The sequence below is a fragment of the Porites lutea genome, chromosome 2 (genome assembly GCF_958299795.1).
Source record: "Porites lutea chromosome 2, jaPorLute2.1, whole genome shotgun sequence".
Taxonomy (NCBI): Eukaryota; Metazoa; Cnidaria; class Anthozoa; order Scleractinia; family Poritidae; genus Porites; species Porites lutea.
This window is the reverse complement of record NC_133202.1, coordinates 6,072,831-6,085,531: the sequence shown is the minus strand read 5'-3', so window position 1 is coordinate 6,085,531 and position 12,701 is coordinate 6,072,831. Positions and strand designations below refer to the sequence as shown.

Sequence of the window (12,701 nt, the reverse complement as noted above, 5' to 3'; positions counted from 1 at the left end):
CTCGCCCTAACTCGCAACTTGAGATTATGTTCAAATTTCCTTATCTCGCCTTAACTCGCCTAAACTCGCATTATCTCGCACAAACTCGCCCAATCTCGCCACTGCCAAGTGGATACCAATTTTAATATCTCATCCTACTCTCAGTGTAATTTCACAATTACTCCATAAAGGGAAGACGCCAAAGAATACAAATTTCAAAAGTTTAAAAGATAGTGATTTTTAAGGAAAACAGGGTTTTTATCTTTAAAAAAATATGTAATTGACCAATCCCATCCTTCTGGAATTTCCAATAGCCTCTGTGGTAAGGGTATTTCACCACTAAAGATTCGATGAGGTTTTTCTTACTTAACATTGTCATGCCTTGGAGTCACAACTGGACTGTCAATGGAACTACCAGGAACAGCCTGAACATGCACTAACTCGTTGCCTAACGAAAAGGCTTCAATGCTAACCATGGCAGAAATTCCAGAGGCATGGGGTCACAGGGTCTAACAAATCCCACATTCACTGTTTGTGTTTTGGTCCACAAAGTAAGTGACATTAACTAAAAGCACAAACAGTGAATCCCCGAAAAAGTTTTCATAAAATAGTTTCAGTTTTAGTCTTACACTTCTACGCAAGACAAAGAAACACTCTAAATTCAAGATTGCTTTGAATCTCTGAATTGAAGAAAAAAATATTCTCCTATGATTTGTTGCTAATTTTTGGCTTAAAATAAGAAATCTCGAATCTAGAGTGAAATACAAAAACATAATACCAGAATATCAAATTTTTAGTGTTAAGCTGGTTAATGGTTTACAAAAAAAGTTTACTTGAAATGGAAAGTTTAATTACTTTGCAAATATAATGCATGAAGCTGTTTATGACATATGAAGAGTAGTAGCATACGTATCATCTTATAATCTGATGAAGCTTAATGAGGATTCCAGCTGACAATCATCAATGAAAGGCTAGGATGTAGCCAGAATCGAGAATCCTTTAAATAGTCCACATACTGATTGCAGTCCATATTTCTTATAAATAATTCTTATAAATAATTCTTATAAACATTTACCTCGTACTAGAAGATCTGTACATTGGTTCAACGTGACATCCTGTATGGCCTACATTGTAGTCAGACTGGCAACCATAACCCAGGCATGATTCAGAAGACTTGTTACATTTAGCCCTTAACTGAATAAAGAATTGCTAAAGGTCCAATATTTTGCATCGATAGCCAACTTCGTTCGCCATCTTTGAAATTACCCAGAAGATACTGGTAACTCGTGTCTTCCCAGGGCCCTCTCGCTCAGCCTATTGTCCTCGATATGCATTCTGGGTAATTTTCAAGATGGACGGGAAAACTTCTGAAGAAAAGGAGAAGAACTCGTGCAAAACTTTTGATGTTAAATCGAGAAGTTTCAAAATGTATCACACGCAGGTAAGCCAAGCTAAAGCCTTTTACCCTGGCAACGTTAACTCTATAAAAGTCTTGTTGATCCCAGTCCACTGGCAAGTTTTAGGTTGGAAGCTTCAATGTGGCGTACGTGACATGAAAACACGCACAAAACGCCTGAGCCGCTGATCATTTTGTAAAAATGCGAAGCAGGAAAGATTCATCAGTGACAACTCTTAAGAGTTTGGAGGACAAAGCCGATAGTAGAGGGTGTTTTCTTGTTAATCAAGTTAAATAAGGTATAGTCCTCTGCACAACTATGAACACTTTCTGACATTTTGTAAAAAATAAGTAAGCCTGAACAGAAAATATGGTCATTTATTTTTTGCTGTTTTCCTAGGCTAAGAATGATCAAGAGTTTACTATCAAGTTAGCTTGATCCTCCTTTCTTTTGTAGAAATCAAGGTGTCTCTCACAGGATTGTCCAAGTTTAAGGAGGGAGTTTCTAAAGTATGGGAACTGCTGTCTTTGCGAAAAGGCATCAGCCTTCATTTGCAAGAAATTAGAATAGATTATCCGAGGAAACGAAAAGGCAATCATTTCTGGCAGTGAAAACAAACAATTGAGCTGGACTCCAAGGGAAACCATCAGTGAAGTGGAGAAAATGGATCAAATGGAAGACTTAAAGATAAGTCGTAATTTTCAAGGAGAAAGAAATTTCATTTCTCTTCAGTAAAATTGATTGTGGCATTAAAATTTCCTCAGCTGAGTTGTAATTCGTCAGCTTCCCCGGATTTTTATACTAGTTCTTTGAAGAACATTGACACAGACTGCAAAAACTTTTTTTTTTTCAATTCTAGAGTTAATGATAACAATTGATGACATGTCATGTGATACCCATTATGCTCACCTGCCTATTAAAACATAGTGTTATTGATTTAAAACATAAATAAAATAAAGTAAAATATCCTACCTGTGCTTATACTACAGCTACATTTTTTTTTATCAATTCATGATTGTTTTGTTTTCATTTTTTTTCCCTCACTACTGGTAATTTATTACTCTGCCAAATAATTATATAGCTTTAATAAATAATATATGATGATGATGACAATGATTATTATTATGATACAGCCACCAAATGGTCTAGTTTGGAGTCTAAATGCTATATAATTAATAAAGAACAGGACTCCATATCACTAGCATATCCATGCTTAAGCTTGTCCAATTAGGAGAATATTTCAGTTAATAAATTTAAATAAGATTTGGCTTCATTCAACTTTGGAGCTCATCTGAAATTTTTGGTTTAATTTTTTCGTAATTGGACAACATGGAGCCTACTATATATATAAGACATACAAAGATTCCAAGGCATCTTTATATGTATGTTACTAAAGCATATTATAAGTTTAACATAAGATGGATCATTTTCCCTTAACTCGCCTTAACTCGCCTTAACTCGCACAAACTCGCAACTGATAGGCGTGCTCAATTTTTCCTTATCTCGCCTTAACTCGCCTAAACTCGCATTAGCTCGCACAATCTCGCGGCGAGTTAAGGTCCCAGAGTAGGCCTTATTTTTCTGCCACACTACGCGCTCATAGCAGCTCTTATGGGATCTTTTCAGACTGTATTTTCCGCGTTTTGGATTCCTTTACTGGTACATTTGAAGGCAAAGTACCACGAACTCAGCAGACTACGGATTTGTGCTGATGTTACACTCCTGGTCTTTACAAGTGCGTGTTCTGTTTTGGGCATTTACTTCTCTATAAAGGGTCTCATTCAGGCAGGCTTGAACAGTTTTTAGAAAAGCGCTTTCCTGTCTTTTCACTCTTTTAACTATTGTCTGCAGCCTCTTGTCGATCAAGCCTTTCATAATTACAAAATCTACCATTTAGTGTTATGAATAAATGTTCAAAAGGTTATAACTAAAGTAAGACAAGAAGCAAATAGGTAACGCATGTACAGTATTTTTTAAACATATATAATGCGGTGAGAGGTTTTATGCGCTGTTAGGCTTCGAAGGATTAATTTAAATTGCTTTTTGCCCGTAAGTTTACATTAAGATATTGCCGGCAAACTCTGCAAACTAACGATAATTTACAGTAAGAGTAATAATGGAAAGTTTTGTGTCAACCGAAGCAAAAGATAAGGACTTAGATAGGGAGGCTAGTTGTTATAAGCCCCGCAGAGCTTCATGTTAGGCCAAGGCGCAAAACACGAAGTAAGGGGGGGTGGCGAATTTTGAAATTAAAGACTAAGAGCGAAATATTCTTAATTCAACATAAGCAGCAGCGTACCCTAAAGTGTTGCAGTGTGGGTTAAAATACTTGTCATGTGACTTTTTGAAGCGCAAACCTCAACCCGAGGTCACTCCTAACCCTAACTGTTAACTACTAACTCACTTGGAGGTCAAAGCACCAATACCTATTTTGTAATCCCAGGAAAGTCCCTTGGTTAGAGCCTAGCTGGGCCTTACATTTTCTGGAAGTGTCAAATATCTAGGTCACGCGATACAAATCGTTCGCATAAAGCATAGCAATACTCTGCAACACCACACATATAATACAATACAACAACTTTTATTACTTCTTTTGAAGGATATTCTGGAGTTCTTGCGTCTCATTGTTTTTAATTCTCTGAGTCAAGTGAGTCGCTAATTCTCCATTATTTTTGGCATAATCAGACGTTGTGTTGTGTTGCATTTCTGAAAAGAGAAATGCGTGGGAGATCTGGGTACCAGATTAGCGTATACAGTTTGGGGTTTGATTGCCTCAGAGAGGCCCTCAGAGACCTTAAAGGACCTAAAACCGACCCCATGTGAGGGAGTCTGGATATTGGAATCCACGAAATTTTTGAATGTGGTATCCGGATTGCTGGCTTTGGAATCCTGAATTCAGCTCAAGGAGTTCCGGAATCCAGTCACTGGATCCAGGATCCACGGCGTGGAATCCAGAATCCAACACTGCCTTGGATTCTCTTACATGGGGCGATAGAGTCATCCCGGGTGCATTTGGCATGGTTGAGGGCCTAGTTACCTTATTATCTCAGGCTGTGTAACAAAAGCAATACCTCCAGCTAATTAAAATTGTGAGCGGTGAGGGTAAACTCCGCGGCTTAAAGGTGTTTGTGTGAGTTTTCTAGTCAGAATTTTTTTGGGGTGGTCTGAGTTTTCCATCTTTGGCGGGGTCTGCATAATTTCTTGCTCCTTACGAATTGAATCGTTTGCGGTTTTTACTTTCAAAAACACCCAAATTCGCCGAAAATTAATCATCCCTCACGAATACACTTCACTGACCAAACAAAAGGCCCAAATGATGAATAGTCATGCCTAGTTCTCAAATATAAATTGCACCAAGCGATCGAGTCCAAAGATCAAAAGAAGCTGCTGGAGGCACAAACCGGCGAAATTCGAAAAATGCATGAGTTTGGCTGTCGGTTCGCTTCGTGTTCAACTGACGATTTATCACTTTTTTAGTAAAAGTTATCCAGAAAAAGAAGAACAAGTTAATTTAAGCCACGTTCGAAAGAAAACTGGATACAAGCATAACTCCTTTTAGAGGGGCCTTCGTACAATTCAGGCACCATCTTTCTATTAAATATGACAAATAACAAACCACGGTAATTAACATTCCCATTTCACGCTTCACGGTAATAAACATGAAAGTGGAAAAAGATCTTAGTGTTTTGAAATATTGCCATTGAGAATTTCTTTCTTATTTCGCGCCCGAACGTCAATTGCAACTTTTTTTTACTCCATGGAAGAAAGAGGTCAAAACACTAATGAACGAGCAACACTTTATCATTCAGTCCATCACGTGGCGTTACTGAAGTGCAGTTTGTCAGTATCTGATTGATAACCTGCGCTTAGACTCTAAGCTAAGTATATTGTCACATCATGTCGGATAGCTTTGGCGCCGCCACCAAACCATACAGTATAGGGCTACTGTTCACATATAAGAACGATGATTTCGGCGGGTTTCTGTAACGAAGCGAAGCAACGCCGCCCGGCGCACCGATCTCCAAAGTAAAGAGTCACATATCAGATAGGTGTTCATATTATATAGGAAACCTCTTCGTGTTGGCCAGCCTTTCTCCGAGAATTGTCGGACAGTCTTTCTTCCTATTCAGTACGCTTGGTAAACGGTTTTTAAAGCAGAAAAAAAAGTAAATTTATCAAGTTTCAAGTATTACAAAGGATACGAGGAGGTGAATAATTTAACAGTTCACAGATCACAGCAGCAAGAAAATATCAAACTTTTTCTTGAACGATGACACTTTATTTACAGCCATGGCATGGGCTAATAGAGTTCTTTTGCAGAAATGCTTAATACACTCTTTATATTAGCATATTTTAAGAATGAAGCCTGGCCTGAAAAGGAATCAATGTTGTGTTTGAAAATCTATAAATACAATACAGTTTATGTTTTTAACTCAGCCGTATAAAATTATTTCTTTCACTAAACGACAAGGACACTGTTAATTGAAACCCCAAGACATTCTAAAGCGGAAAATCCATAAGTTATTATTTAGTATTAAGAATATTTTGAGACTAAAATCGACAGAAAAATAAGAAAACTCAGCCAGGGCCGAAAAAACAACATTCTTATATTAAAAACGAATGTTCGATTTGTTCAAAATCATGGCATTCTTAAGTTCAAGGAAACAAAGCCGATTGAGGTTGTGAGTTGCAGTCATCCATTTCTTTCTTTAAAGTCTACCGGTTCTTTTCAGTTTGTTCGCAGAACGTGAAATGCGTTTAGCATACGTTATGACTTCTCTGTACGTAGCCTGCAGCATGATTTAATTGTGCTATAAAATCAGCCACTCTCTCCCTCATTGATTGTAGTCTACGAAGACGCTTGCTGCAACTACACTGGTCAGTTTCTTACTTACCAACTGAAAACCTGCAATACGTAAGTACTGATAAAGTAGACCTTTGTCAAAAATAGTTTTCGCAATTAATAGATGTAGACAGAAAAGTCCACGAACAAATGGTTACTCTCTATTATCAATGGTGCGTGAATTCCCAAATTTATACAGATTTTGTTCAAGTTTCTCCACTGAATTTATGTTCGACTTCATGATCACGATCTTGCAGAACCTGTTTCCCCTTATTTAAAAATACTCATGCAATTGAAATTTCTAGTTGCATACGTACTTCACTGGACAGTTTAGCGATTATCAAATCTCTTTAATTTAGGCCTGCATGACCACACGCATCCTGCGATTTTTGAAACTACATTTTTTTTTTTTTTTTTTTTTCACGCTTTGGCTGAGAATAGACAACTGGCATGGTGATAAAGATCGCGCTTTATCTTGAGTTGCTTCGCTATGTACAGTTCGTTGTTAAAGAGGACGAAAGTTCTCTATGCAGTTCCTCATCTCAACTTTACATCTACTCGCGGCGGGAGCACTGCTCTCGCCCGCCTTGGCTTCTTTGCGCGCTCGACCAAAACCGCCATGCTGCGTACAGGTTACAAGTTCATCTTCTTTTGTCACAGTTTGGAGGGGGACATTGGGGGGTACCCAATACCGCAATACCGTGAGAAAAAATGGCAAATACCGAAATACCGCGTCGAAAATCGTCTAAATACCGATACCGCATATTTTAATCACATTTATAATCGGTTGCGCACATTATGGTTGCTTCCATCTAGCGCGTTTAATTATCTCAGTTATGCACCTGGCCCCGGTTGCTCAAACGTTGGATAGCTCTATCCACCGGATAAATCACTATTCAGCGGATAAGTATTACGGAAATCAATTACGCTATCCGCTGGATAGTGATTTATCCGGTGGATAGCGCTATCCGACGTTTGAACAACCAGATCCAGATGTCCATATTTTTTTTAATATTTTGGTAGTTCGCAATTTTCCGCAAATTTTCACTGAAAAATAAAATACATTCGTCTAGCCTTTTGGTATTTCGACCCAACAGCTAATTAACTCCAATAAAAATAACTCTTGAAAGCGCGAAAAACAAACCAACCAAAACCCTTTCCACGCACGTCTGGTGCGAGTTTTGATATAAAGTGAGTGTAGTCTAGCACGTCAGTCTCTCAGGGGTCAGATCACACGCCGCGCCATCCTCGGAGACCCAGGGGCAGATAGTGGGGACGAGGGAAAGTCTAAACGGGCGGAAAAATATATATGGAACGAAGAAAAGTAAAGAACGGCGAGAAGAGCCCCTGGGACAATGTCTTACCAGACCAGTTCCAAACGGTCGCCGCCGTTTTGGCTTCTGATTGGTTCCATATATATTTTTCCGCCCGTTTAGACTTTCCCTCGCCCCCTTTATCTGCCCCGGGTTTCCCAGGATGACGCCGCGCTGTTAAGAGGCAAACTTACCAAATTTTCGCTTTTAACTTTACAAGGCGTTTTTCAATTCTCGAAACCCAACATCTAAACTTATTCTTGTTGCCATAATGTTCGCCTCCTTCGCCCTCTTCATAAAAAATTGCCACACAGTCAATGATGACCACGCCGTCCTCAACCTCAGCGACCTCAGACATTGTGAGAAAACGTTTAAGACCTCCGGCTCGAATTACCGGCACAGGTACACAGATAGACAAGCCTGGTAAGGTAACTTGAGACGACTCATTATCATTGGATGCAACAACAATCACATTGTATATTATCGACCATTAACTGTCACAAAATGACCCACAAATGGTGTAATCATTTACCGTTATGTCTCAAGACTTCTAAATATTAACTTTTATTGACCTTTATGTCTTACTGTGTTTTGTTTTGCGTATTGTATCGAAAGGAAAGCGCAAATAAACGGTACCGTAATACCGTGAACAATCTTATTTCACCGAATACCGTCAACCAAAATGATGAAAAACCGCATACCGCAGAGCTAGATGATACCGCAATACCGCACGTTAAAATTAAAATTACCGAAATACCGCGTGAAAAAAAGCCCAATACCGCAATACCGTAAACCCCCATGTCCCCCTCAGTTTGCGGCGCTGGGAGAGACATTGCTGAGAACGCTGACAAAGGCATGGAAGTATGCAGGCACAGGATAGTACGACTTTTCGTGAGTTTAATACTTGCAGCTCACTTCGTAATTCGTTTGAGCAATTTCTATACTATGTCTCAAAAGCAAATGGCGTAGTAGAAAGCACTCAGTAGGGACTCGCTACGGCGACCGGAAGTAAAACGCCCAAAAGCTACGTAGGCTTTCGTAGAAGCGCCAAATCCTACAACGAAGACCTGTCTTGTGGCGTGGTCGCTACTACGGGAGTCTAAAATTCAACTTTTCTCCTATTTCTTATGATCACTGATTTTAAAACCTATCATAGAATGTTTTCCATTTTATCAACAAAGTATTTGACGATTCTGTTTTTCCGTAATTACGTCGTCCCTGCGTTTTACTAACAGCAAAAGCAAATGAGCGAAAAACCCCGTACTCACTGTTTGGGTGCCTTGGGTGCCGCCTGTGTGCTTGAAGCAAATGAGAAACCACGTGTAGGTTTTCCACCTGCGTTGTCAGAATTGTTAAAGGCTCATCTTGGTCAACGAACAAGGGATATAAAGAAGTGATATTTCTATCAGCCTGTTCATCCCGTTGCGTAAAGGTGAAGAAAATCTTGGGTTTTCTTGAAAACAGTACCCTCTGGACCATTTTAAAATTTGTTTCTCGTGACAATTTAAAGCGCTCCTTGACATTGGCTACTGATCTTTGTACCTGGCTACGGACTTTATCGAGGTTGTCTGTTACTTTGTTCGCAGGCGAACCTTTTTTGGCACATCCAAGGGTTTTAAGAAATGAAACTGTTTCACAAGTAATAGTTACAACTGCAACATCTGTTAAAAAATGTTTTCTCCTAAGTTCAAATTCCATGTACTTGAACGAAAGATGCTGATTTCTCTGAGCCATAAGAATTTCTTTATTGGCCAGATCCAATGATAACAGTCACTGCATTGTTTTCTGGGTTGTACTCTTAAACTTGACGATCTTCTGAGTCCGTGAGTACGATGTTTTTATTTTTCGAACACAGAAATCTGTTAACATTAAAGCTGAATTATTCGGCGTTAAATTGTCTAGAAACAACTCTATGTCTGACTTTGCCTGGCATGGCCCTGGTACCTTCTACATCAGCGTTTTTACATGACGTCACGGCGTTCATATTGGTGTTCCAAAACAATGAGACGGCGGCCATGTTGGTGTTCCAAACCAGTCCTGTGGGAGGTGAACTATTTTCTTATGTAAACACTTTCTTTTGGTCCAATAATATGCTTAGATGCTGGTCACGTGAGTGAAAACGCTCCATAGGACATATAAATGGCATGAAATGGTTATGCTATTTGGAAAACGTTGTTGTTTTTATTACAATTAACGATTGTATTCAGTGTAATTAATATAGTATATTTATCAGTTAAATACAAATTTTTTGGCTAGTTATCAGTTAATTACTGTTTTTGTGGCCAATTATCATTTAACTGCTAACCCTAGTGGTACCCTCTTGGTTTCACGCTTTTGTTCTCCAGAACCAACTTGGCTGCCGTGACGTCAGCTGAAAATATGGAATAGATACAGTAGAAATTTTATTTATGGGAGGGCACCCTCGGGACAAATGCAAGTGTTCCCTGAACAGAGGGGTCCCCTGAATGGAGGTTGGGCTAGAGCTTTTGTATATTTTACCTCAGAATCCGCTGCGGTCATTGTTTTAAGCAGCTAGATAATGTATAAAAAATCATGATTAACTTATCACTGCAATGTTGTGTTTTGAAGTCCCACAAGTGTAGTACATCGATTTATTAATTGAATAAGTTCATGTTTTGAAAGCAGTCGCCATTGTGATTACTGAAAACTTAAACTTCTCAAGGCTTTTTGTAGTTAGTCACCTTTTGAGTGCTAAGGTGTACAAGGAATAGCGGTTGAATCCAGGTTTGGGATCCGGAATCGAAAAAGAGACCTTTTCCCATGAATAGAGGTGTCCCTTCAATAGAGGAAACAAATACAAAGATTACGTGATTATTTTTCGGGGACCAAATTTTGCGTCCCCTGAATGGAGGTGTCTCTTGAATAGGGGTGTCCCAAAGGATAGGTTCCACTGTGATATACATCATAAATTCTGTTAATTATGCAAATGGTTTATTTAAGGTTTACACGAAATATTGCTCACCTTTTCTATTTTACTTTTAGATATTTCACAATAAACAAAGAAATGAAACAAGGCTATCGCAACCTGTCACAAGTAAGTGATAGTGACGAAGAAGCAGTCTTGGAACTGCAGTCCTCGGACGCCGAAAGTTCTTCAGATGATGAAAGCGTTTCAAGTGAGAACTATATAGAGACTGAAAGCGCTGCATCTCCGCCTGAAGGGACATCCTCGACATGGAAGACAACAATGAACTTGATAAACTTCATCGAAGGGGTTGGATTGCTTGCTTTGCCGTATTCTATCAAAAAGGGTGGAATCACGGCTGTTATATCACTGTTTTTACTGCCAATTATCACCTGGTACGCAGGTAAAGTGTTAGCCGAGAGTTTGTACGACAGCGAGGAGAAAAAAGGAAAGATTCGAGCAAGGTCAACTTGGAAGGAGATAGGAGACGCAATATATCCTAAATATGCAGGTAAAATTGTCGCGTGGAATCAAGACATTGGTTTTGTTTTTATAGCAGTCAGTTATCTAGTTCTCTGTGGATCTCTCACCTACCACGCCCTACCAACAGTACCCCTCTCGCAAACTTCCTGGACCTGCTTTGCTGCACTGCTTATTCTACCAACAATGTTTTTGAAATCGTACTCCCAGATTGCATGGCTAAGTACTATTAGTATAGTCGCCATTGGTCTAACTACAGCACTAACAGTATGGTATGGCCTTGAAAATATAGGGAATTGGGATCCCGGTACACTTTTGTTTTGGGACTTCGAAGGAGTCTTCATTTCGTTGGGGATTGCCTTGTCTAGTTACGGCGTGGCCAAGATCATCCCTTCGGTAGAAAAAAGTATGAAGAATAAATCGGACTTTGGAAAAGCGTTGGCTTCGGCATTTGCTGTATCAGTTGTAATTAAACTGATTATTGCAGTCTTTGGATTTTTGACTTTTGGATCCAAGACAGATGAAGCCATTGTTAATAATTTTCCCGTTGGACCACTAAACATAACCGCTTCTATAAGTCTCGTTATTAGCAGCTTACTCTCAATCATACTTTGCTTGAGACCTGTATGTGAATCTCTCGACGAATCGACGTTTTTTTCAGAAATAACTTCTGATATTTCCAATACCATAGGTAATATTATAATTCGGATTTCGTTGGTAGCCATCACACTGGCGATAGCTATTTTTCTGCCACACTTCGCGCTCATAGCAGCTCTTATGGGATCTTTTCAGACTGTATTTTTCGGGTTTTGCATTCCTTTATTGGTACATTTAAAGGTAAAGTACCACGAACTCAGCAGATTGCAGATTTGTGCTGATGTTATACTCCTTGTATTATCAAGTGCGTTTTCTGTTTTGGGAAATTACTTCTCTATAAAATCTCTCGTTCAAGCAAGACTAAACAGGTTTTAGAAAAGCGCTTTACTGTCTTCCGTTAACTATTTGCATTCATGCCACCTGAGCACCTGGCAACCCGAGCGCGACAAATCTCTGTGGCAATTAATTTCAAAAACATTGATGATAATTAACAACCCTCGGATCTGCTGCGGTCTGTTAACCAATCGAGAGACAAGGGTGCGAGCTTATGGCTTACAGCAGTGCCTCTTGTCGATCAGGGCTTGGTGCTGAGGAGACTCTCTGCGTTTAAGGTATAATATGCCCCTGTCCGACTTACCAAGCAAGTGTGTTTGTGAAGTATACTGTCTGCCATGCCCTGTCATGCAAAGAGGGAGGGTTCGTGGCGCAGAGACACGATGGTGTTCGAAACCTACTTACCTCACTTATTGGTAAGGTTTGCACCAATGTTGAAGTCGAACCACAGCTACAACCTCTCGATAATGAGCGATTCAACCTCAGAAGCGCGGTAACAAGTCCGGAGGCAAGACGAGACTTCAAGGCAGAGGGCTTTTGGTCTCGTGGAGTTCCAGCACTTTTTGATGTCAGAGTAACGCATGTTAACTTCAAATGTAACCAGAGAAAAACAACACCCATAATCTTTAAGGAGCAGGAGGAGGAGAAAAAGCGGAAGTACCAACAGAGGGTACCAGACGTTGAAATGGGATCTTTCACTCCCCTAGTTTTTGGAACCGACGGTAGGATGGGAGCCGACTGCAACTGCTTTCTCAAACTCCTAGTCGAGAAGCTCTCAGAAAAGAATGAGGAACCTTATCACATTACTATTACTTGGATTGGAACATTGCTTT

The 12,701-nt window shown here is 39.6% G+C and overlaps 1 protein-coding gene across 1 annotated transcript; it reads left to right on the top strand.

Annotated features, from left to right (window-relative positions):
* The first annotated feature begins 10,557 nt into the window (after nucleotides 1-10,557).
* Nucleotides 10,558-12,184, top strand: LOC140925511 (vesicular inhibitory amino acid transporter-like). Its single transcript, XM_073375454.1, has one exon. It carries the CDS (start codon nucleotides 10,558-10,560, stop codon nucleotides 11,908-11,910), a length of 1,353 nt encoding a protein of 450 aa, XP_073231555.1. The 3' UTR covers nucleotides 11,911-12,184.
* The last annotated feature ends 517 nt before the right edge of the window (nucleotides 12,185-12,701 follow it).